General features: G+C 34.5%; 2 protein-coding genes across 2 annotated transcripts in view; one reads left to right on the top strand and one right to left on the bottom strand.

Annotated features, from left to right (window-relative positions):
- LOC115443286 (ras-like protein family member 10B) overlaps window positions 1–27,118 on the bottom strand; it is a 68,763-nt gene that overhangs the window by 28,178 nt on the left and 13,467 nt on the right. The window lies entirely within an intron of this gene.
- Window positions 4,206–7,796, top strand: LOC115443287 (trypsin 5G1). The gene is made up of 5 exons (XM_030168641.2): window positions 4,206–4,311; window positions 4,942–5,104; window positions 5,550–5,796; window positions 6,678–6,824; window positions 7,281–7,796. Exons 1-5 carry the CDS (start codon window positions 4,248–4,250, stop codon window positions 7,425–7,427), a joined length of 768 nt encoding a protein of 255 aa, XP_030024501.1. The 5' UTR covers window positions 4,206–4,247; the 3' UTR covers window positions 7,428–7,796.

Below are 27,118 nucleotides of genomic sequence, written 5' to 3'. Positions count from 1 at the left end.
GATAACGAGTACCCTCAATAACCTCTGTCCACACCTATGGGATATGAGCGTGATATGTAACTGGTTTACTTTAAGATTTTCTACCAAACTAATTTCTAAAAGGTACTGAACTGACTTCATCATTTGTCACTGAACTGTATAAATATAAAAAAAGAAAGTGAAAAACCAGAAATATCGATACCTCAAACATTCATTGATCTTTGTTAATAAATTTTCATACTACTTAATTAAAGGATTTTTATATAAAACCTTATGCCCACTTCAATAATCAATGTGCAGTTGGATATTTGGCTTTGATAGATTCATGACGATTCAAGAGTTTGTTAAAGACTATTTGAATAAAGATAATTATGAGTTTGAGTTGAGTTTTTCTATCAAAGAAAACTGTCGTATTCAGTTATAACAGAATGTGAAACGAGTTTTACATCTTATCTTTGTGGTCACTATACAGATATGAAAATCATAGTACCAGCATATTACATTCATGCCGATTTAAACTTGATTGCGTTTAGACAGAGTTTGCATAAAGCGGATTAAAATAGACAAAATCGTAGGTTGCACACGCGAAAGAACATTAAAATCTAACAAGTGTGATATTATTATAATTGCTGTAATAGGGTAATTGACTCATTTTTTCTTTAAGTGTATATATATTTACCTCATATAAATTCTAACACAGAAAGTTTGATTAAAATCCGGTGAAAAATCAACAGTTATAATGTATTTAGGGTAGAACGGAAAAGTGTAGTGTGGTGTGTGTGTGTGTGTGAGAGAAAAGATACGAAATACGCGCACGTGACGTCATCGGGAATTTAATGCGTGCCAAAGAATGAGATGGAGCGATATCCCCACTACTACACATTACAATATTTTAAATATTAATGGATCCCTCGGTACTTTACCTATTTCAATACAGTTTTTAAACAAGGGCTTATTTTAATACTATTTGCTATTACATAAGTATAGGATTATGTACAAAATCAGGCTTAGGCACCCTTACATACGAACTGAGAACAGCTTTACGTCCAAACTAAGTTATTAATTGTTTCCAGGGTTACCTTTGAAGATAAATTCGATCTGTCTTACGTAGTATGAACACGCCGAGAACTAATTTTAATAGTTTAGGCACCTAAGAAATACTAATCACTAACTGAGTGTATGTCATGCGAATTGGTCTAAGTTGGATCCAAACTTTCACTAGCTTATCAAAAAGAAGTCAAAAATACAAAAAAAAAAAACATTATGTAATGTCGAGAAAGTCATTGAGGATTAGCAACTGTTAAAAAATTAACTACTCAAATAACTAGTCACTAAACATATATAATATTGACCAACAAGAAATAGTTCATCTCACGAGGGTATATGTTATATTTAAATATAGTAATAAAGCCTTTATTCAATGACCAAGTATAATACAATTTAATCTATGATATTTAAATCAAATTAGACAAGAAATAATTCATTCAAAAATATTTAAATTTACATAGACATTACTTGAAACCGGAATATCTAAGATTACATGCAGTAGTACGATTTACCAATTGTAAACATTCCGCAATAAATCGCAAATTCTATAATTAAGTACGTCAATTACTTCGTACCGTGCGAGCAATCAAGCGCGTCTGACCGGTGACAATTTAAATATTGCATTTTCCAACTGAATTACTGAACCGTAATAATAAAGGAACATGGAGCAGTGTAACGTGTTAATTAAAGAGTAAAAGTTTAATTTTTGCACGCGACTCGTTAAAATTGGCTACATTAATTACAGCTTACTCTAAAGTTTAAACGTACTGAGATGTGACATGAGATGGAAATGTTAATATTTCGTGTAACTTTAGTCTTTATTTCAGAAAACTTCCTTTTATCGTGGCAGTAAGTTTAATCCCTTACATATATGCAACATATATAATAATAATAATATCAGCACTGTATTATACTTGCCCACTGCTGAGCACGGGCCTCCTCTACTACTGAGAGGGATTAGGCCTTAGTCCACCACCCTGGCCTAGTGCGGATTGGTAGACTTCACACACCTTCGAAATTCCTATAGAGAACTTCTCAGATGTGCAGGTTTCCTCACGATGTTTTCCTTCACCGTTAAAGCGAACGATAAATTCACAAAAAATACACATATGATTTTTTAGAAAAGTCAAAGGTGTGTGCCCTTGGGATTTGAACCTGCGGACATTCGACTCGCAGTCCGTTCCACTCCCAACTAGGCTATCGCCGCTTATATACTACATAATAAGGTTATTTTTCCGTGACACGCGTAATGTCTTGTAACTGTCATGTAGCTGTCATGTTTGCCAGCAAACATTCCGCTAGTAAATGGGTTAAACAAAAAGATCAACAATCGCAAATACGACTAGTTAATAATAGCTTTCATACAAACAGACGTTTCCGTGTAGTAAAGCTAGACCGAAGGCGTACCCCCAATGGCTCTTGAATTTTTAATCATGCTACAAATTAAATCTTACGCTGCACCAATTCCACTATGTGGAGTTGCGTATTATTTATTGCGCATATTCGTGTTTAATGCGGTGCTAGAATAATGAGTTACCATTCTTGTTGTTCATCACAGGCCCTGTATGTTCTCACTTGTATAGCAAACTCGAAGCAAAGCACAGCAGCAAACACCTAGCGTGTTAAAAAAAAGTGCAATGAATCTCCGGCTACACGGAACTTTGCGTAATTATGTATTTTTCGCACGGCCAAATAAATTATTTTAACACGTAAGGTGTATGCTTACACATGCCAATTTTTATAATATGCCTTTTTCGCGTGGTATTTAAAGCGTAACATATACTACGGGGAGAGATAGATTAAAGACCACGTATAATGTATTATGAAGTTGCGTGATCAGCTAGTTTTTATTAAATATAATATTTAAACTGTGAGTATTTCAGATTCTCTGCAATACCTAGTATAGCTCGTAAATATTAAATTGAAATAAGTCACGTTTTCCCAAACGAAATTGCTTCAATTATTTTGTACCGTGCAAGCAATGAAGAACATCTGACCGACAACAATTTAAATATTGCATTATCCAGAGTCTCTGAACCGAGAAAATGAATTAACGTAAACTAGTGTAACGTGTTAATTAAAGAGTTAAAGTTTCATTCCTGCAAGCGACTCGTTCAAATTGGCCACATTAATTACATCTTACTTTAAATCTATTGGAATGTGTCATGAATTGAAAATGTTACAAATTTTTGTAATTTTATTATTATTATAATTATTTTTCACACTGCGAGTCAGGGATGCACGACTGCCCGAGATGAAACATTCTTTCATGGGGACATATAGATATTCTACGCGGGTCGAGTTGCGGTAACTACTAATGGATGTACAAAATATTGTTATCTACGAGGAAAATTGAACTATTGGTTTAATCGGGTCATTTGAGAGCGTTCAATCAGGGTAAATTAATTGGGTCCTCTACACGATCGGCCACGATAAAAATGCAGTATCGGCCAAGGTTGCCACCATTTTGGTTCTTTGTAGGTAGTGTGGCGGTACAATTAGCGCATACATCGCCATCTTGTCAACATACCGGAACTGCAAGATAATGATACTTGATACACCGCTGTCTCTTCACTATTGTGTTTTCCATGCGATCGGTGATTTTACATTTATTACTTGACGACAAATCGGAGATGGACATCGAAATGGGTTCTAGCCGCTGCCGATATTTATTCCATTTATTATTCCTTTAGTACATCATAACTCAACTTCAACTCTAGCATTGTAGTTACGTAAAAAATATGTTATAAAACAACACACACCCTCACTATTCCGATTAACACATGGAAAACCATGTGCGCACGCGCAGAATCATGGCTGAACTTGTGCTGGATGTTTGTCCGTAACACCGAACGGTAGTCACGCTGTATTTTCACCAAATCAGGGGAAATACAGACTATTTTGTCCTCCATACTGCCTCGTGGCGTAGTTCCATTATGTTACAATTGCAGTGCTGGGGCCGTAGTCTAAATGCCTTGTTACAATCTTTAACGCTAATGTTTCGTATGTGAATAACAAATTCTAGCGATAGACTTATCGACAGGATATGTTATTCTTGTCCATTTTTTCAGTTTCATATTAACGTTAACGGTCCAGCATTACCGATTACTGTATAGAGGTTATGTTAATTAGGTCTGTTGATAACATTCACTGATTGAATTAATTATTATTCATTATAATATATAAAAAGCACAGTTCTAATATCATAATCATTAGTAAAAATGGCTGTTAATGTAGTGCTAATTGTTGTTTTCGCGGGATTAATAACCATCGCCCTCGGTCTGGGTAAGAGCATTAAAATTTATTTATTGAGAAAAGCGCTTAACACTTTTTAATATTGTTGTTGGAATTATAAATTACTCATCATAAATACTATAATATAAAATATTTTATGTAATATGTATTGATATTTTGTTGATAAAGGACCGGTTTACTATAAACTACAATATGAATAAGTTATGATAAACACTTATTTAAATGTATACATATTATAAAATAAAATCCCCGAAAGCTGTCTGTATGTGATCGATCTTCTCAAAATCTACTGAACGGATTATTGTACGGCTTATACTAAAAGATAGTGCTAAGTCCCTAAAAACTATCTGTTTGTATGTGATCAATTTTCGCAAAATCTACTGAACGGATTGTTGTACGATTTTTACTAAAAGATAGTGCTATTCTAGAGAAAGATTTAGGTAAATACGGTTTTATGTAAATTGACTGAAATATAAAGATTAATGTTGAAAAGGTCACATGGTTGTAAAAAATCTCATTGGTCGTGATTTACGCGGGAAAAACTTTGTGACGCTCTGATTTCAACTCGACTGAAACAGCGAGCACACCTAGTAATACTATAAAAACAAAATAAATATCGAAAGCATTATTTGGGTAATTCATAATATTTTATTGGAACAGATGCAGCCTCCGTTAATAATGTAGGAATCTATGGAGGCCATGATATCTCCATTGAACAAGCTCCGTTCATGGCCTCGCTGCGGCTTAATGGAACTGATCACTACTGCGGGGCCTCAGTCATTCATGAGAGATTTATATTAACAGCCGCTCATTGCATTCTACCGTGAGTACCTTACTTTCAACACATACACGCGTGTTACAGTTGTATACAATAGTTGTTGTCACTAGGGGAGGGTAGGTAAAAATGAGTAAAGACATTTTTCCATTTCAGGGCTCGACAGTAAAATTTATTGTACCCACATAATGTGCTATATAATATACTTATTGTATAATAGGCAGTAAATATTATGTATTTTTATATAGTAATTTTAAAAGAATCTAATATTTCTAATTTTAATGACCTCATTAGAAAAACGATGAAGTATCAATTGCTTCTGTTTACAAGTTTTGTGGGCCTGAGGTTTTAGATGCACTGTTTTAATGTCCTATTACAGGATTCCCTTTATGTTGAAGTAAATTAGGTTTAAACGGCAAAAAATACAAATCAGACGACTTTGTACCCTATTGGAAGGAAAAAATGAATTATGACAATACAGTTATATTTCCAGTGATAGAAAATATACGGTGCAAGTTGGCACAACCTATGCGAATGACGGAGGACAGGTCTACGACGTGGAGAAGATAATGAAACACGAAATGTACAACTACACGACTCACGACTACGACATCTGCCTGATAAAACTAAAAACCAATTTGACATTCTCAGCTAAAGTGAATAAGATTGATTTGGCGGACCGTAGTGTTAGGTTGAAACAGAACATCCAGGTCGAAGTCACTGGATGGGGTGCTACTTCAGTAAGTTAATTGGCTAAAGTCAAATCAGAAATATAGATAATTTCATTCAAGAGGAGGCGCCCTACTACCTTCCTTAAACGATTACAGTGTGCATGAGCAGCATAAGGGTACACGCACACTATGATGGATAGCGTCGGTGAAAGTGCTCGAATCAGTCCCCTTACCCCACGACATTTTACACCACCTTCAGTCAAAAGATGGTGAGGCGCGTCTTCGTGGATGATATGACTTATATGTTACCAATGACATCTTATGTTTATACGAATGACATCGATATAAAACAAGTTTTCGGATTTTGAATCTTCATGGTCTCTGAACAGATCGTTGATGAGGCTGCAAGTCTTCAAAATGTTGGGAGAAAAAAAAATACAAAACCTCGATAAAATCTGATAATTTTTCCAATTTGCCTAATGCTGCTTTCTAACTTCGTAGCATTTCGCAGAACCGAACCTTAATCATGGCGTAATCGTAGAGACAACGGTTACGGGTGTAACGTGTTTAAAACAAAAACTGAAATAATTTAACGTGTAGGTCAAACTCTAAACTTCTATGCAGACAATAAATTAAATTTTTAAAACGACAAAACGAGCGAAACGATATATTTCATGTCTCTTTCTTATTTACTTCAATAGTAAATAACACCGATTTCAGTAAACTTGTTCTTTACAAAGAGATAATAAATCAAAACACGCACACTCATGTCGTTCCGTGTGATAATAGCGAGTATATCACTATATCAAGCACACGGTCCCAGAATCTAGACCGATACTTAGATGAAAAATACAATATAATTTTGCCAGACCCGGAATTAACATCCAAGACCACAGCAGTATAACAACGCCACCGAGACAAACAACTTTAACTGGTTTAAACGGTTTTAGGCAGACGGAGACATTTCCAATAATCTTCAGCAAGTGACCATACCGATAATATCGACATTCAGTTGTTGTTTAAAATACCTCAAAGTACGACATGCCATTACCAGCAGAATGTTTTGCGCTGGAGAACAAGGAAAAGACAGTTGCCAGGTACGATATTTTATTAGTTTTTTTTTTGTTATTGCCTTAGTAGGCAAGTGAGCGAGCGGTCCGTCTGATGTTAAGCAGCATCCACCGCCCTTGGACTAAAGCAATGCCAGAGGCACAGCCAAGCCGTTGCCTACCGGGCATTTTATAGAATTTAATGAAGAGACAAAGCATTCATGAGATGTTAAGTCCTGAATCCTGTGGTGAGTGATACAACTGCTCAAAAATTGAAGTGTCAACTTTCAACCTTTCACAAAGGTTTTTAATTCTTCTGGCTAGACACGAATACTAATTAGAATTAGTATTCGTATCCAGAATAATACTCCATATGGTATTATACATAAAGCTTAAACTGTTTCATCTTCTTTAATAATTGCTTCACTGTTTTATCATTGATTCAGTAGATGTTAAAAGTTATTAAGTATTAGTTCTAAACTAAACGTTTCTAAACCTTCGCAGGGCGACAGTGGGGGGCCTCTTACTCTGAACAATGTTCAAGTGGGTGTAACGTCATTCGGCTCAGGTTGTGGAAAATTGCCGGGAGTTTACACCAAAATATCTGCAATGCTGCCTTGGATTAACGATAATATTAAGAAGAACCTATAAACCCGCTGAATACTCAACATAACTTGACTAACTACCGTTGGTAGTGCTGAGGCCACCAACAACTTCATTTTATAGAACTATAGGTAATTTGTGTAGAAATCGAAGAAATGTGGAAATAATATTCTGAGTTTGTTCACTTGAATCCATTTATTTACAAACTGACATCTCACTAAAAAACAAAACATTACCTAAAGAAAAACTTACCAGCCAGTACTACTACGATTTGCTTATGGTTAAACTCGCATAAAACTATTTTTTTTAATTACTTAAATTAACTAAAAAACATTTTTTTTTTGTGTTTAAAATGTAATATTACTAAACTAATTACTTTATTTTGTGAACCATGCAAATAAATTATATACAAAAGAATCATGGCTGCTCTTGCGAGCTGCCATTAAGGTAAAGGAATAAGGGTTTAAAGGGAAGGAGTGCTTTTATGCTTCTCATGACCTTAACATACGAGAGCGAGCTGACTCATAACGGCACTCCCCCGAGGCAACTTTTGTGCGCTCGTACACCACACCGAATGCACGTCCATGCACAGGGGTACATTTGTCGCGGACCAAGCACGTAATTAAGTATGTGTACCTCATGGTTGCCAAATTCACATTGAGGCCTATGAGGGCTCGCGAACATTTCCTGGCCTTTCGTCCCATCCTAAGAGGGTTCCTTCTCTTTCTCCCATACTTCCTTCCTCAGATATCCCTTCCCGACTTTCCTTCAGAGCCAGTGGCGGTTCTAAACGACGCGACGCCCCAGGCGAAAGCAAAAAGAAACAGACGCGAGGCTCCGGGCAGAGTAAAAACGTTCCCCTGTTTTAACAGTTTCGTCGATAAGAACGTAAAAAAGGTCCTGCGAGGCACCGCGCGAGGCCTCTGTAAACGCGAGGCCCCGGGCGGTTGCTCGCTTCGCCTCACCCAAAGGCCGCCTCTGTCCAGATGCTCGCAGTCTCTAAGCCGGATTCCAGTATCGCATTCGCAGGTTACCCAGGGGTTGAATGCGGGGCCACCAACTAAAAAAAGAACTCATAACGTATGTAAGTCTTCTATTATCTCCACCGTGGTTACCTTGTTCAAGGCGGCTACTCATGGTGTAAAAATATACGTGGCTCCACAGTTTTAAAATGTTGGTAATATCAGGAGCATAATGTATTCAATATAAATTTTGGTTGTAATTTCGTCGTAAGAGCCAAGACGGGATAAAATCCAGAGGGAAATTTGATTAAATTTTGCTCCATACAAAGTGGGACATAAAGTAACTTTTAACATAAACGATAAATTATCTTTGAGTTTTCTTTGTATCAGTTCTTCGACCTTTGTTGTCGCTTTCAGCCAGTGGAATTAGTGCACATAATGAGATAATTAATAATAATAGCTGGTGGTTGTCGAGTGGTCAATTTTGACTATCGAATCTATACCTATGTATAAGCTGAAGAGTTTGTTTGAATTCGCTAATCTCAGAAATTTCTTAAACGATTTTGAGTTATTTTTCACTAAAAGGAAGCTACATTTCTCCTAAGTGCTATAAGCTACTTTTTATCACTGATATATTTATCACGGAAAATTTATTTCATGGAGGCGCAACCGCAGGAAATAGCTAGTTTAAAATAAGTGTGACATTCTTCTTTTGGAAAGTTTCTCTTATTATTCCATTACTGCTATAGATTATTTTTATTCCGGACCGTAGTGGAGCTATAAATAGAACCCAAAATCAAATAATTGCAGTCACTCTTGGTGGTATCAAAATAACATCAATTTCCTAATAAGATGATTATTTGCTTGGTACCTGTGCCCTAATTTACCTAGAATTTTTTATATTTTTTTTTATTTTTTATATTTTTTTTCCAATAATCGCCAATGACGGTGAATCGTCTATAATGGGACTTTCAATCTAACTGGCATTATAGATAATTTGAGTATAACTTTTCATTCCGAGAATAATTGGGAAAACAAATAATATTTTTTGACTATAATAATAAAAATACAACATTTAACTAAGAATTAAAAAGGAAGCATCCAAAACGTTAATTTAAGCTAGCAAAGTAATGCCAACTCGTAACAAATGCCTACTATTTATTACCCTTTTTAACGCATGCTGTTTTTGGTATCGTCAAAATTTATGGCGAACGAGATATACTGGACGGCCAGCTTTACTCTCTTTTCTACAAAAATATATAACATCACGCCTTTTCCACTTTCAGGGGTAGGCAGAGGTGCAACCAATATATTTTGCTACCTATGTAATATCCCGTATAAAAGGGCATCAGTATATTGTCATTTTCCGGACACAATTCCGGACTCCAAGTTAATATTGTGTTAAAAAAAATATAATTATTCGATTTCAGATTTCAGTATCAAACAACAGTACAAAACTTCAGCATGGCAGGTGTACCGCAGTACCTACACCTATGCCACCAAGGCAAACAAAAAGAGAGAAAACACTTCCAAAGTTGTTGTTGTTTTTCCTATAAAATTGTTTATGTTTATCAACAAAAGACACATCCCATTTATATTACATAAACAGTCAGTTTTTACGGTCAAAGTTTGTTCTACTGAACAGGTTTTTGCCTTAGGCTCCAATTTAAACGATGACCCACATTAAAGCACCGCGCAGACGTCTAGGGATACATACAAAGTTTTCGTAAGGACACAGAAACTTACAACAACTGTGCCTGATAGAAAATGTAGTAACTTCCAGTTACAGTATCGATTGCCGAAAAATAATTATCCCTCGTTTATCCATAAAATTTTACCGGCCTGTTCAAAGTATAGACTATATTGCTTGTGTTTTTTGCTTCTGGCTTTTCGGTAAGTTGGTCGAATTTTACCTGGATTTTACTCTCTTTAATTTGGTGAAGAAACCTTTTAAAAACATCAGTCGTAGGGAAATCAGTTTGTACACCAAATATTTTATACTCAGAACCTAATAATCAAACTTTATACATAAAGTTGTTTAGTAAACACGGTTCACCTAATCCCAACTTTTCTATAGAAGCCAAGGAAAATCACGCTCCATTCGCCGAAAAAATTCGCTCGCTCACATAAAAACAATTTCGGACCCCAAAGTTTCGGGCCTCGGTAAGCAAAATATGACAAAAAAAGAAATTTGTCGTGGGTCTAACGAGAAATAACTTTTTTGCAATAAATCTACAAGAAACAAATTGGCAGTCTGTTACACGCCCCTATTCTCGTGTTTCTCTAGAAATTCATGATTACGTGAAATTTGCTAGAATATGAGGCGCATTACATGATTAGGCAATCATTTTATTAACCCAATCAATCTTTATATAATGATATTAGTAAGGGAATTGGTTTTCGATTTGACGATAAAGATTATGAAGTAACTAGGTGATGTTTGCAGCTCTGCCCGCGTAAACCTTTCTGGAATAAAACAAACAAAGAGTGTCCTATATATTAAATCGATTATACGGCCTATCAGTGAGCTAAATTTTATCAAAATTCATTCAGCGGCTGCTGCGTTTACTTCGAACAAACATCCTTACATTCTACATAAATAGCATTACAAATATATTATATACCTATAATATATTTTTTATACGGTACGGCTAAATGAAACCACAGTACCTGATGGTAAATAGAGTAGGATCCTATAGAATGTCGATGGACGAGAGAGGATTAGGCAGGCTAGCATAATCATGTCTACTGTCAAGGGACATTAGACATGATTATGCTAGCCTGTTGGAACTAGATATACATAGCCTGAATCCTGATCCCGGAACACGAAATACTTACATGGGCCACTATGGATGGTTTTAACAATTTGTGTACGGTGTTCGCTATCCGTCCGGATAAAAAATAAATTAACATTTTTTATTTATTATTTATTTATTTTATAGCTTTATTGTACACCATATATAAAAAAAAACACTGCTTATATTAAAACAAGAAAAGTGAAAGGAGGTACAATTGGCGGTCTTATCGCTCGAGGCAATCTCTTACAGACAACCATTGGATGGAATAAGAAAGAAAGATGAAAAGGGGTAGTCTAGGGCTAAGATAAGTTACAGACAAGCATCGATATTCAAATACGAAATTTTTCAATATAGTGACTTTCGAATCCTACCCTTCTCGTCGTTGGGTAAAAAAATAAAAAGGAAGCGACTTCAGTAGCGACGTCATTCTGTCGCCCTTAATGTCTTTTATTTTTCGAAGTCAACTTGAATACATTGCCATCTTAGCCGTGAAAACTTCGGGGGAGGTTTTCTTAATTTAGATAATAAACCCGATGTGGGAAGGAGAGATTTATCTTTGGCATTTATAAGGAAAATGCTCTTAATGTCTCTTGTATATACGAGTATAATTTATATGTTTGCTTGACTACATAATTTGTAGCTTTAGTGTAATTAACGACTTATTTAGATCAGACCATTATGTACCATATGGAAATAATGCCAACTCTGTATTATATACTGCTCACTGCAAAGCACGGGAATTCTTTCCTGCTGATATGCCTTAAGGATTAAATTGAGATTTAGGCCTTAAGATCTTCGCTAGGGCAAATAGCCTTGAGTATTCGTTCCATACATTTACGGCGCACGAGTCAGGGATGGCAACAGGCACAGATGTAGCATCTGAAGTCAGTTAAAAATCATAATGTTTTAGTATCTATATATCTAGCCTTATCCTTTAACTATAAAACATTTATTTTTACATACTGTACATAATTGTATTGGTGTGAATACTATCGTAGTACGTACACCAACCGCTTTAGTTAATTGACTTTTTGTAGGATAACTCTACCTGAGTAGACAATCGTTAATAATCATCCTGTCTTCTCTATTCCTCGGAATAAAAGACGGTATTTAAGTAGCTTCATGTCTAGGTGATGGACAAAAAAGTGACTAGAGAAAGGAGATGGATAGCTATAATTTATTTCACGCAGTCAAATAATACCGCCCCTTCACGCTTACAATGCTGCCTGTTGCTATCGCGTGACAGTTCGTAAGTAACGCTCTTTGTGTTTGTGTAGCACTTTATTCAATAAAAGAGGTCGGCGCAGTCGTGGCTCGTGGCTCACAAAAAGTCTACGTGACCAGCGTGCTAATGACGGTGGCGTGACATCCGGAACTTTTAGGCAATTTCAGCGTGTTACGCTTTATTATTTTTCTAATTGTCCCAGGTAGCTTTATTATGTCTAATCTTAATATAAATGAATTTTGAATTTTTGCAGATTTTGATTATCTGAGCTGAGAAATCAAAGGCAACACTGAGGCAAATATAGATTTAAATGTTTAGTAAAGTCAAAACACACCAATATTACACACAATAATTATGATTATTTTTTATTTCTCGATAATGAACAAGTTTAATAATGAACAAAACGCCAAAAATTAAGCTCTACAGAATCACCAATAATATTTAAAACATTTTAGTATTCTTCACCAACAATACAGCCTCGAAAATCTCACAACACAAACGTGACAACGCAAACTCCTAAACACGTTTTATTTCAAACACGCTCACAGCCGTGAAGTAATGTTTTTCAATTAATTGCCAACAGTATCAAATGGTAATGAAAGCGATTGCCGATGTAATAGTTCGCAAAGAGCGTACGTGCCCCGCCTGCTGATTCTGACGTGACATCTGGTGCGGGTGACATTTTTTTTCAAAGCACTTTTGCGTGACGATCGTGATATTTTTTCTATTTGCCATACAATTTTCCGGGTGAGTTTATGTATTATATCATAGATATTGTACTTTGCTACATAGTATTACGTCATTTTATTTACCAGCATTTAAAACAGTTGTAAGATTTCTAGTATAGATTTAATTAATATTAAATCAAAGCTGGAAGGCAAATGTTAGTCTATTTATGTCTCTAAATTGACGAAATAAGCGATAATATTGTGATCAAATTATTCATTTCGTTCACAATATTTAAAGGAGTAGGTTAAGTATTTATTCTTTGGTGCACTAAAGAATAATTAAATCTTTATTATAATATAGACCAACATAACTTCTTTTTAAAAAGATTTAAAGCATAAAATTATTTCAAATATATATTCTTTTTTAATACAAAATTATTAATTAAAATTCGTTCGTCACTTCTAAAAAAAGTTAATCAGTTTTTAATATATTTGTGTAAAATTATTTATAAACATTCGACATTTTTAAGATAATTTAATCAGTAAAAATGGCGGTTCAAAATTCTCACGACGCTCACGCGTTTTAAAAATCGTAACATACTAACGTCACTATTAAACACTTTAAAAAAAATGCTAATATTTTGCGCATTTGAACAAGTGGATTGAAACCTGTGCTTCTTTTGACTTCGATTTAACGCATGCTTCCATTTGGCAGCAGCTGCACTAGTGCTTTTGAAGCCACAGACCAAGAGTTAATCCACTGAATGGGGTCGTTTTCTGTCTGAAGTTTGAATCCTTGTCAATGATCGCCTTTTTGTTCACATATTTCTAATTAAATGAGAATATATTCTATTACAAGTATGCGGTTTGACGAAATAATATAATTATGACATCCTTGTATTATCTTCATGCTGGGCGCGGGCCTTCCCTATTACTCGAACGTTTAGGTCTTAATCCACCGTATTGACCTAGAGAGGGTTGGCAGACTTTAACCTACGTAATATCTTTGTAATTCTTATGGTGATTTCTTAAATATTGTTAACAAAATATTATAAAAAAAAGTGAATAATCCTCGTGAATCACGTCGCCCAATTCAAAACAATATTTCTGTTTTTAAATGAACAAATGAAATAGCGATATCTATCTTTATAATATTTTGACTAGGTTTAACTTTATCGAATTATTGATGTTAACTTTATGCTCTTTCACAGCCTGAAGCCGCAGCTCAGGTTGAAAAGACTACGAATGAATGAACAAACTGACGAATGAAACGAAAACTATTTTTATTTGATTTACACACGCGTTAGTGTAAAATTTGCATCGCGAATAAAATTCGGAAGTAACTAACATGTATTTGCTATGGAAGCCCTGATAAATATTTTAATGCGAGTGAATGAGTAGACGAGTTAGTCACTCGCATTTGCTATGGAAGCGTCTATAAAGATTTTAATGCGAGTGAAAGACTAGACGAGCTAATTACTCGCCTATTAGTATGCGCAACTTTCCGCTTCGAGGTATTAGACGTTAAGTAGTACTCAATAAATTAAACCAACAATATCATTCCAACCGGGAATCGCGGCAAAAAAAAATACTCTTAAAATATGTTCTCTCAAGTTGAAACTTCTTGAATTTGTAATAATTGTAAGAATGTGGGTATTTGTAAATATTTTAGATTTACCAAAATCTGATATAACGATCAGAATGGTTAAAATTTACATTTCTCTCAGGCTGGATCATGATTGATATATTAAAATTATATCATAAACTTTTCATCTACTGTCACGTATACATTGTTATCAGCATCGTTTTTAAATTATATTATATTAGCTTACGGGAGTGACATTGGCAAATATGACAAAACTCCCTTTAACTCATAGAGAGAAAAAAAGACTCAACTGTAATAAAATGCTACAACTAAAATTTAAGGCAGTCGTTACTTCCTGTCTAAACGATTTTATGATTCAACGTATGACAGTAAAATTATTCCAAGAACAGCTATTTGTGAATGAATAGTTAGTTTGAACCTATATACTTTATGTACTATATTATATATAAATAAATAAAGCTGCTGATTGGTTATTCGTTGTTTAACGATGTAAGAATGTTGTTGGAATTCGGACGTATGAAGTCGATAACATGTGTACCAATTAACAATAAAAATATACAGAAGAGGTTCACTATTTTGCAATATAAACATTCCACGTGTAGGTATACAAAGTTAGAAAATCGTTGAGACAAAAAACAGCTAAAACAAAACATGCCAAAAATGTTTAACACACCCGAATGCAAGCCAAAACGACCGTTTCGAAATTCATTAAACTAAAAGCAAACTTGTTTCATTTAATTAAGAGGAAACACACGAAAATGTTCCATGAGGCTTTCGTACACAATCCTATTACTATATCAAGAGATACAGAGACTGTTCTCGTTTAACAAAACAAATTGTTAGGATCTAGGATTTCACCACAATGTTCATAGAATACTTCAGTCCTTTGGAAATATCTTTTCAGAAATTCATCGTGAACAATTAAACTAAAACTAACAAATAGTATCTCATCTGAAAAAATATATTATATTTGTTTAATAGAAACTTGTTAAATTTAATCAATCAATTTATCGAAAACGACAACCACGCAACTATTCAAGTTGAACTGCTAAATCATGCTTCATGCTCATAAATACTAATCCATATAATCTTATCTAGAAACGGGGGGAAAGGAGGCGTTATCACCCAGTCACGTATTATGACCCCCACGTCAGCGTCTAATTAATGAGACTATTACGCCGTGGGAGCGATACCCCCCGGGGCTCTGAGGAAATCTTTGAGAAACACTGGATAGATTGTGATTACTCTCACGTACCACGATACGTGAAAAAGAAATGTAATATTTTATTCTGAGAGATACGGATTTTGGGTAAATGTACAAAGGGTCCTGTTTGTGAGAAGCTGACCACTCGTGCCCTTGGCAAATATGCGGCTTTTATTAAATTTTGGATAAATATATTGCTAAGTTATTTTATGGGTACAATAGAAGAGTACTATTTCTATGGGTGAATATCTTAAGAACATAGGTACATAATTTATCTATACACATTATAAAACGAAGTCCCATTTCTGTCTGTCTGTATGTTATCGATTTTTTCAAAATCTACTGTACGGATCTTTATGAAATTTGGTATGGAGATAGTTTAAGATTCTGGGAAGGTTATAGGCTTTCTATCTCGAAAAAAATTAAAGCGGGACTTTTATCCCGGAAAACTCCACCACGCGGGCGAAGCCGCGAGCAAAAGCTAGTTAGTCATAAAATCATCTCGTTCTGGTGTAGACTTATTTATATATTATGAATAAAAACTAGTGTCAAATAAATAGTGTATCACGACAAATCAATAATTTCTCTAAAGAGTTTGATATTCGCTTAATAAAGGACTAGAACTCCCTGATTTAGAGAAATATTCCTCTTACATTAATATCGATTAGTGAGGAATCATAGTATTAATATTAGTACTGTATAGTTGAGAAGATGATAAGATAAACTTGTCTAGAACTTTCATCAGTTGTCCACAAAATCTGCAGGAAAGAAAAAATATGTGTAAGAAGGTCAAATATAAACAATGCATATACCTCAATCCTCAAAGGAAATACGCAAAGAATTTACCTATCGTCCTCTGCGGCACAAGATTAGAAACTGCTATTGTGCTTTCTTCATCACTGATGACGATACATATAATGGAACAAATATTAATTTTCTATACTGGTGATCAAACCAAAGATCTTACACGTTTTACAATCCAACTAGTATGCTGTTACTTGAATCTCTTTTTACAGCGAATAGTTTTCACACCTTTTTAAAATCTTTACTCAAATCATTTTAAATCATTGCCAGTCCACAAAGGAAAGTACGCAATATTTTTAAACGTAAAAGCTTTACAGAATGTTGAAAATGTACAATAAAAATGCTGAGCCAACATAATTACACCACAGCTGCCTCTGAGAGACAATTAAATGTTCATCTTGCATGCCTGGAGCGTGCACGGACAAAATATAAATATGTAGCCACTTTGTAGTGCTTTCATTAAAATGTTGGGAACCGCTGGGCCGCGCGGGCTTATATGAAAACCATTTATGAAATAAGTTATTGTTTCGGAGAGCAGATAATGTAGTCTCGACAATGCACGCGCATGTCATGTCACCAGCAGTGTGAGACATTATTCACGTGAATAAACCTGTTTAACAAATAAATAACGAATTCATTTACGTCTTTAGCTTACGTGACGAAGTACACGTTTGACAAAATTTGTGTTGATAGCATTACTAGTGTTAGGTCTCTCATATGTGAGAGTCCGCCTGGGTAGTTACCACCGTAATGTCCATTTCTGCCGCCAAGCAGTGTGTCACTGTTGTGTTCCAATTTGAAAAACATTGTAGCCACTAGCCAGTGTAACTACTGAACATGTTTAATGGTGCTTCTATTGCTTACGGGCAGTCGTATCGCTTACCATCAGGCGAACGGCAAGCTCGTCTCGTTATTTGAAGCAAAAAAATATTGCGTCAACGGTTTTTCTCTAAAGATGGTCACTTCTACGATATTATGATGTCGTAATGAAGCTATGAACCGTAAAGTTATGGGTTTGTTTTCCAAATAGGGCAATAAAAAATGGGTCTTTCTTAAATCCCTATATAATTTTCGCAATATAAGATAAGAATCTGTGCCCCTTATGGCGATACCTTACACGCACATACCTCTTTGGTGAAACAAAACCTCAATGAGCAACTCGAAAAATTGGCCTAGCAAAATTTATTGAACTTTACAGAAGCTAATTAAACAATTACTCCAAAGTTAACATTCAGAGGTTTGTTACCTCAAACATAAATTACAATTGTTAATTTGTTTGTAATGCTTTATAGCGTTGATTTAATGTTTGAAATATTTTGTTCTTGCCATCGCAATTAGACCCTTAGTAACTTAGTGAAATGAAAAGTGAGTTTTCAGCGAAATATGATAAAATAGGTGTTACCAGCCGTGGTGTACTAAGGCATAATCCCTCTCAGTAGTACAAAAGCCCAACAGTGAGACAGTATATAATACATACTGATATTATTGTTTTTACTAATATTATAAATGCGAAAGTTAGTGAACATATTTGGATATTTGTAAGAAGTACCTAAACAGCTACTTTTAATCCCGGGAAAATGTATAGTGGGACTTTTATCCCGGAAAACTTCCACAAGGAGCCGCGAGTATAGAGTAGTATAGTATAGCGATAATTTGCCACCCCGGGAACCACATCCGACAAACGCAATTTTGTATCCGACAGAAAAATAATTTAAACATATATTTTGCTACGAAGCGAAGCCGGGACGTGTTGCTAGTTTATTATAATTGTATGTTCTTCATATAGAATCCAATTTTCATAAGTATGGAATTGTTATCTAAAAAGTTACATTTAATCTTGCAATTCGTATTACTTACAATATTTCCTTTCCATATTGGATATTCCAAACGTTACCATATTCTCGTATAGAGTTAGGTAGAAAGTTCCCGTGAGACGAGATAAGGCTATATCTTAAGTACCTTCTATCGACACCTAAATCTTTGTTCTAGTCTTTATTACCTTCTGAGTTGAACTTGGGTTTTGCGATAAGAGAAAAGATCAGGCATATTTAAAGCACTTTCTACGCGAAACCAAAAAAATATATATTTCAACATGCAACTATGTTATATAAAAAAAAATTACACTAATAGATTATTCCTATGGATTTGTGGACTGAATTATATTTTTATATTCATCTTCCCCTTGCTGTCTTACTTTTATATTTTTTTGCGGGGAAATGTTTCCTTTCAATAGACGAATGGATAGAGAATGGCCATTTTATACTTTTTGCCGGAATGCTTCCTTCAACACACGAAGGGGGGAGAATGGCCGGTGATTATAAGTATCGGATTCCTCTAACTAACTAACTAACTCTAAAAATTCTTAATAAGTGTAGCAAATCATCGCTTATTTATAGAATCCCAGCTTCATTTATACTTACTTATTTTTTCAAATAATTCTTTACATACATACATACAAAATATAGATATATCGTTGATGTAGCTTCGAATATTAGGTGCCAAGACAAACTCTTTTAGGTTTACTGGTAGCGGTGAAATGAAATCCATTTGTGATTTATACTGTAAGTGATTTAATAAATAAAAAAAAATCTGAAATTATGCCCGTTTTTCTCACAACTTTAAATTAAATAATAAATATTACACATCTCATGTTCTTCAGATAACAAAAATTTTGCGCCAAATATTATAAATTACTTTACGGTACATCAAAATAAAGAACAATTCATAAATTGACCCCAGTTTCGTCTGCGTTATTTTTTAGTAAACTTCTAAGAAACGGCCGGGAACAAAAGATATCTGGTATTTTTTAAATGAATTCTTTATGCAAAGTACTCCAGGGAAACTCATCAGAAGTTTAGTCAATTCATCAAAGTCTTTGATAAAATATTTTACGTACTATATTTTTACTGCTAAACAAAATGTAAATTAAATTTAAGAAGAGAATACAGTACTAGCATCTTGTAAAAACTGAGTTATAGCTATTTTATGCAGACACGCCAATATGACCCTTTTGTACCTGATGGTGAGCGGAGTGCGATCTACATAGAGATGACTGTCGAGAGATGATCCCTCGTCAGTCAACCCTGGTGGTAGGTCTTTCGTATCTATAGTCTGGTAAATACTATCTCAATGTCTATTACATCAATGTGATTGCGCTGTTGGGTTCCGATTTGAAGGATATTATAGCCAAAGTAAGGGCATGATGAGGCTTAACATCTTATGTGTATCATTTGCTGGTGGTAGGATATATTTTATATTCGCCAGGATAGCTACCACCGTACACAAGATGTTAAAACCCGTCATAGTGGCTAAGTAAGTGTGTCGCTCTCCGGGATCAGTCTGTATATATCCGGTCCCAACAGACCGGCATAATTGTGTCGACTGCCGAGGGGTAATCATCTTTTGTCAGTCGACATTCTACCCCACTCCATTTACCATCAGATGTAGTGGGGTCATTGTGCCGAGGAGGTAAAAAGAAAACAATTCATTATTTTACTATAATAATAAACACAAATATACCGGCCTGTTTAAAACCGGATATCCAAAGGTTGATCTACCTGAATGCGACCAATTTACGTGAGCCATCCTTACGTACGGTGGTCGTTATCCGGGCAGATATTAATATCTTATCACAAACACTATTAGCTACTAGACTTTGAGATTGTACATTTAATGACTTAGAATGATAAAAGAGGATCGGCGCAACACTGAGCATTGTGGTTGCGATGCTTACCATCATGGAAGCCTTTCTAGTCTTATGCTTCAGTTATATTACTTAGTGTTATTATGTTATCTAACTCTAAAGAACATTATAAATACAAAAGTTTGTTAATTTGTTTAGATGTTTGTATATTTGTTAGTGTTATATTTGTATTATGCGGGTGGTTGCATCCAAATAAACTTGGTACGATTTCAGCAATCTGTCGTTTCACTTTAGTCCTTGCACGTATACATATGAGTTAGTAAACTCAGATCCAACTGAACAGATTTGGATGAAATTTAGCAAAATTTACTTGAAAGCTTTGGTTAGAATTTTTCTACACGAACAGAGATCTATACGAGTGGAGTAGCGGGAAGAAAAACTAATTTATTAAATAAATAGGATACAATATTCCTAACCGATGCAAAGCTTTCAAGTCATATAATAAGAATTTAACTATATATAAAGGCTTCCATCTTTTAAAGTATATTAAGTATTTAATTATTTATTAAAATATTATTCCATTTTAAAGAGTAAGTATTCATTTAAATGCGTCTGCTTTAAATGTTTTGAACAAGAGAACATAAATACAGTGTCCACGGCATCTAATTAGTCCGGACATTGTTATAACAGGAATAAACTCTCCAGTTTTACTACATTTTAATTCGTTTATAGTTTTAATTACTCAGCAGCGAGACAGCGACGTGAAAGTAGTGTTAATTTATTAAAATAACTTAATATTAAGATTTTTCGAAACAGATATACTTATAGATCAATTTCTCTGTTAAGTATAAATTAATTTAATGTAGATATTCTTAGGTATTAAATTAATAAAAAAATCATTTATTCAATTTCCTGAACAACCCTTCATTGTTCATTTATCTCTTTTTTTTAATTTATAGCTGGTAGAGCATCTATCCTTGTATTCTTTGTTTTTATACTCCATGACAAAATTACCACATAAACAGATTTGTATATCGAATACTAAGAACGCCTTTCATTGCTCCGTGAAAACGAGTTAAAAACTGTCGCCAGCCCAACTCCGCCTCACTTCTAAGTTCCGAACACCGAGGTCTTGGCAAGAAATTTCAATTTGTTGCGTCGGAAAGTTGGGTTGGGATTGCGCTCTCGATGCAATGGTCTACGTTTTGGGGTTCTGCAAATATGCTAAAGAGTAAAGATTTTGCCTACCTAAACATTCTACTAGAAATAACAAATTATATGCACTAACATTTACTATTTAATTTGTGGAGTTTAGGAACCTGAGGATGCTAATAAACCTATTAATTGCTTTTTTTATACAGGTACAGGAGTTACCCCACCAATAATAATAATAATGCGCTGCATTAAACACTTTATACGCGATTAGTATTATATTTCGGTTTTCCGTTAGTTTTTAATAATAATATTAGTATTTTTATTCACTTTTTTTCATTCATTTACATGAACAGATTTAATCTCTATGGAACTACCAAAGTTATGATGACGTGTACATCAATAGCATATTTAAAATTCTAAGTACTCTCAACTACGTTTATGGCCTTGATATGTACCTAAAAACGAGGCCTATTCTTTAACTACCCACACTTTTACTACTTTCTGTCTGAACTTCCATCTCTCGTAAAATAAATTGGTCTATTTTCTTTCAATTTTGCTAATGGATTTTATTCATAACCATTACTAACCAATTTCTACGCAAAAAATACAAATACAATTTACATTATGTACAAATTACGCCTAATACAGTGCGCACGCATCACTCCGATTTTTCGATGTTGTGTGTGTATACTTTATGAATTGTCGTTTACTTTAACTGTAAATAAAAACATTGTGAGGAAACCTACATACTAAAATTATCCAAAAAGTTTTTTTATATAAAGTCTCTCGCACTAGGCCAAAAAAGTGGACTAATAATAATAAAACTTTATTTCAGATATAACATTTATACATTACAAGAACAGAAATATAATAAGCAATATAACTACCCCCCCCCCCCCCAGGCAATTCTTGTGCGCTCGGTCTTCACACCGAATGCACGCCCATGCACGGGAGAACATTATGCCGCGACTTTAGGCACATAGTGTAATTTGTATACCTTTTGGTTGCCAAATACACATTGAGGCCTATAAGGGTTCGCGAACATCTCCCCTCCCTCTCCCTTCCAATCATCCTAACAAAGCTCCTCCTCCTTCCTCTTCTCTTCCTACCTTCTATCCCCTCCCTTCTTCCTCCCGGGCTCTGTGAGCGAATAGCTGCGGGTTGCCAGCGTACCGTCCGCTGGCACCCTCAGTGATAGCGGTAGGACCCATCAAATCTTCATTGGGATTGCCATGGTTGCTAATCCGAGGATCGCTTGTACACCGTTAGCAGGGTACCCCCGGTGATAACCGCAGCAGTTCCCAAAAAAAATATATAACTAACCTACTTACATAAAATGCCTTAAAGTAAAAAGAAACTATATGAAAAACAGACTGAATAATACAAATAATAATCTAAAGCAGTAACACTATTGCAGGTATATGAATGCCGGAACCGTCACAGTAGTAAAACAGGCCAGTGCTCAATGGGCAGTATATAATACGGGACTCCTATTATTATTCTATTAATATCTAAAATATTTCCCAATATTTCACGTTACCTAGATCAGTTTTGTTATAATAACGTGCAAATTGGACGGAACCGTCTATTCATACTTAATTGAACCAGCTTGCGGTATACTAACGAAATATTTCATAAAATTCTTTCAACGTTAAAGTTGTTCAGTTTTAGAGATCTTTAGTCAAATTAGAACCTTTATTTTTTATCCTTTGTTGTAAAAACTAGTTTCTTAGCAATAAATTACAATTTAGTCTATAAGACTAATGAACAATATTATTCTAACGTCATTTTCTAGGTTTTAAATTTACTATCACAAAGAATAATGTTCTAATATTCTAGGCACTTTCTTAGGGTCCGATAACATAGAAAGACTTTATTCTTATGTTATACATAAACTTATATAATATGATAAAGCGGAACAGTTTTACGATATTTTGTTTGAATTCTATTATATTTTATTATTGACAAAACGGTCTAGAATTGCATGAGATAATACCTCCAAAAACTCTTATTTTCTCCTTTGTATAATTAAGTTTAAACCTACTATATTTTAAAGTACTAATTAAAATAACTCTGTCAATTCCATCGTACATATACAGAGCCCTAATTACAACGACAAAACGCACTTGACCATTTCCAACCATTTCCCAATCGAGGTAAATTGGAAAGAGAGGAATCGACGTGTTTTTTTCCCAACGTTATAAATTGTACAGAAAATGTACATCGTATTTTAACCAGAGAGACGGGCGTACGGCCCGTACGCAGCGTTTCATTTCACACGTATTTACGTTCTGACGTTTTTTACCTTTTTTATTCGTACGTGTCCTCTGTTGATCGTAATGTATTAGTTTGTCGAACGCATGAATGTTATACCGCCGCAGTCAAAGACTAATGATCTTAAGTAATATTAGCTTTAGGAATGAGTTTTCCGGGATAAAAGACCCGCTATATATTTTCCCGAGATATAAAGGAGCCTATACCCTTTTCAGGGTCTTAAACTATCTCCGTACCAAATTTCATAAAAATCCGTTAAGTAGATTTTGAGGAAATCGGTCACATATAGACAGACAGAAAAGGGGACTTTATTTATAATATGTGTAGACACATTTTCTAATCCGGTTATTTTCACATCTAGAGCGAATAAACGCGTGTAATAAGGGTCTTATTGATAAATAAATATCACTTTTGAGTAAAATCTCAAGTAGACATTTTGTATTCATCTATTTAGTTAACCAATTTTAAGCTGTAACTTAAGAGCTTGTTCTCCGGTGAATCGGGGCTCTTAAATAAATGAAACTCAGCTGTTAAAATCCGACATATAGCAACACCTAAACCTTTACTCCTTATTCATAGACGTTAAGTATTTATCTAAGCCCTAACTTTGCTGTGATAACAAGTCTGTTTCTCAGTGCTGACGGCATGGCAGCCTTCGCAGTACGTAGACATAGGGCTGTTGTGATTGGCTAATATTGAGATGCAACTTAAATCTAGTTGGCTGTTAGATAAACAAACCTGAACAAACAGCAAGCTCTCAGATAAACAAAGCCGAGAAACAGACTTGTTATCACAGCAATGGTCCGTCCTCAGATAAATAACGGCTATGAATAAGGGGGTTAGATATTGCAATTTTGGTAATTACACGAAAATCGATGTTGCATTCGATAGCTTATCACTTTTCAAATGTTGTGGATTAAAGTTAATTTAACGGTTTTTTGAACTTGTGTCATTATAATTCTTAAGGTGCGACATACTGTGACTTAATATATCATTGAACTGATGTTATATAGATTTTGTATGTAGCGACTATCTTAAGATACAGACCTTAATTTTAGAGCGTCTCATGTAATATCGCACTTAAAAGTGAAACTGAGTTATATCTATTTAAACGGCCCGTGCTAACTAAAGAAAAAAATAATTAGAAAGATGGTTAATAATTTCTTATGTTTGCACGAATGTTAAACATTAAAATAAAAGTAGTTTGCGGATTCCCTTCTTAGTTCGCCCTATGACTAATAAGGCAACAAAGTCTTCGAAACGTCGGGAAAAAAATAAAATACAAATACCGCAATAAAATCCGAAAACAATTTTATTTCGAAGGCTTTTGAAAAAAAATTATTACATTAAAATAAAATATGGTTAACGATTATTCAAATTTAGTGAAGTCTCTACAGCTGGAATACCTTTGTTTTATCTAGACGTAATGTTGAAATTAAAATAGGTTTTTTATTGTATAATCTATTATAAATAGATCTTATTATATTTAATTAAATATTATGTAACGAGAATTAGTGGGTGTTATAAGGTTCTAACTTCAAATAGACTTGATAATGTAGTATAACTAATACCATATATACTTTTTTAGTTTAATTGCATTTCCTTTGATATTTGTCTGAAATATTTTTAATGTGCATTAAATATTCATAAAATAAAGTATAGACTCATGAGAGCATGATAAGGGATTTCAAAAGTGCGAAAAATATCCAACCAAGCTTCACACAAGGTAAACATTAACAATAAACATTCTCGATTAAACACTACTTTTATCGAAACCCATACAATACTCAAGAGAAGGAAACACAAATACGCTATATTGGAATAACTCCAAAATATTATTCAAATAGTGCGATATTTTTGATACAGCCCCAAAATATTATTTCGGCTGAATATTCTTACGTTCCTTTCCTTTTATGTAAAAGAAACAATGTTCAACTCACCGTACAAAACCTTTTACCGCCAATACGATTCTATACAAAACTATTTACATACTTGTTCCTAAAGTGTTTAGGAAAAACGAAAGCTATTTATCGTTCCCATGTTTTCACTAAGAAAGTATTTTTTTAATACAATTGGGATAGGGGCCGTTCAAGTATTACGTAACGCCATTTTTCTTGTAAAAAGTTACGATACGTTACAAGGGCGGAAGGGGGAATTCGTACAAAGCGTTATTCAACATTGGTTTTTTATTTTAAAACAATAACAAAGGTATTTTAGATATTTTTCGATATTTTGCGTAAAATAATTGTGAATATTAGAAAAAAAATTAACTTTAGAGTTACATAACTTTTGGAGGGGCGGGGGCGTACAGGAAAACATTACGGCGTGTTACATAGAGCAGTGGGGGGGTCAAAAATCTTCAAAATTTGCGTTATGTAATACTTGAACGGCCCCATAGATGATTTAAGTATAGAATATCTACTTAAACTTCGGGATAATGGTGTTTGCTACGACTACGCGCATCCACAATCGTTAATGTTTCAACCTCTCCCTGTGGCCGTCCTGAGCCGAGGTTCGTAACCCGTTAGTGGGATGTCCTTAGCATGGTCGCTTAATTTTCAAGGGTTGCGCCTAAAGCGCTCACCCAAAATTCTGGTGTGTTTGTATAAGCTGGCCCTTGTCAGGCTAACAGACCTATGGTCATGTAAAAATAAAATTAGATCCCACTCAAAGTTGAGAGTTTTTTTAATACGGCCCTGTACAACTAGGACTTTATTGTACAAAAAGTGGGGTAAATTGGGAAAATACTGGATCACGACCAAATTCTATTTTTTTAAAATGACTGCTAAACCAAATTACATTTCCTACTACGAACAACCTATACTTAAATACCATTTTATTATCAACTATAATATTAATTCAATCTGTATTACTTTTAGTTACAGTTTATGAGTAATCTGACCCCAACTCACCCTACAGATGGATAGGCTAGCCTTAAAAATGACGTCCACTCGCGTCAAACTAACAAAACAAAAACTATCAGGCACCGACTCCAAAATTGGTAACCAGTATAAGGTTAAATTATTTTTTTGGTTTTTAGAGTTTTGTGAGGGAGGTATAATTATTTTATTTTTTGTGTTAGTAAAAATCAGTATACATTGACGACGCCATAGCTGATGATATCATTTAAACAGTTTTTCGATGTATCTTCTAAGTCCCGGATCCAACAAAAAGAAAGTACCCGCTTTGAAATAAAAAAAGAATCATCATAATCAGTTCACCCAGTCAAAAGTTCTAAGGTAACAAACATAAAAAAATACAGTCGAATTGAGAAACTCCTCCTTTTTTTGAGGTCGGTTAAAGAGACCAAAACATTAGACCCAACAAAGAAACTCATTAAACAAGTCTATATATACGCCTCTAATTAAAACTTATCCGGTGACGCAATAACTAACATTTG

This window comes from Manduca sexta, chromosome 9 (genome assembly GCF_014839805.1).
Source record: "Manduca sexta isolate Smith_Timp_Sample1 chromosome 9, JHU_Msex_v1.0, whole genome shotgun sequence".
Classification (NCBI taxonomy): domain Eukaryota; kingdom Metazoa; phylum Arthropoda; class Insecta; order Lepidoptera; family Sphingidae; genus Manduca; species Manduca sexta.
This window is presented reverse-complemented; position numbering and strand designations above follow the sequence as displayed.

What these genes read in the sequence shown, in the direction of transcription:
- LOC115443287 (XM_030168641.2), top strand. Translation starts at nt 4,248, where the DNA reads ATGGCTGTTAATGTAGTGCTAATTGTTGTTTTCGCGGGATTAATAACC. An exon ending in AACCATCGCCCTCGGTCTGG is followed by an intron (nt 4,312 to 4,941) that starts GTAAGAGCATTA and finishes TTATTGGAACAG; the next exon opens with ATGCAGCCTCCGTTAATAAT. An exon ending in CTGGATGGGGTGCTACTTCA is followed by an intron (nt 5,797 to 6,677) that starts GTAAGTTAATTG and finishes AAACGGTTTTAG; the next exon opens with GCAGACGGAGACATTTCCAA.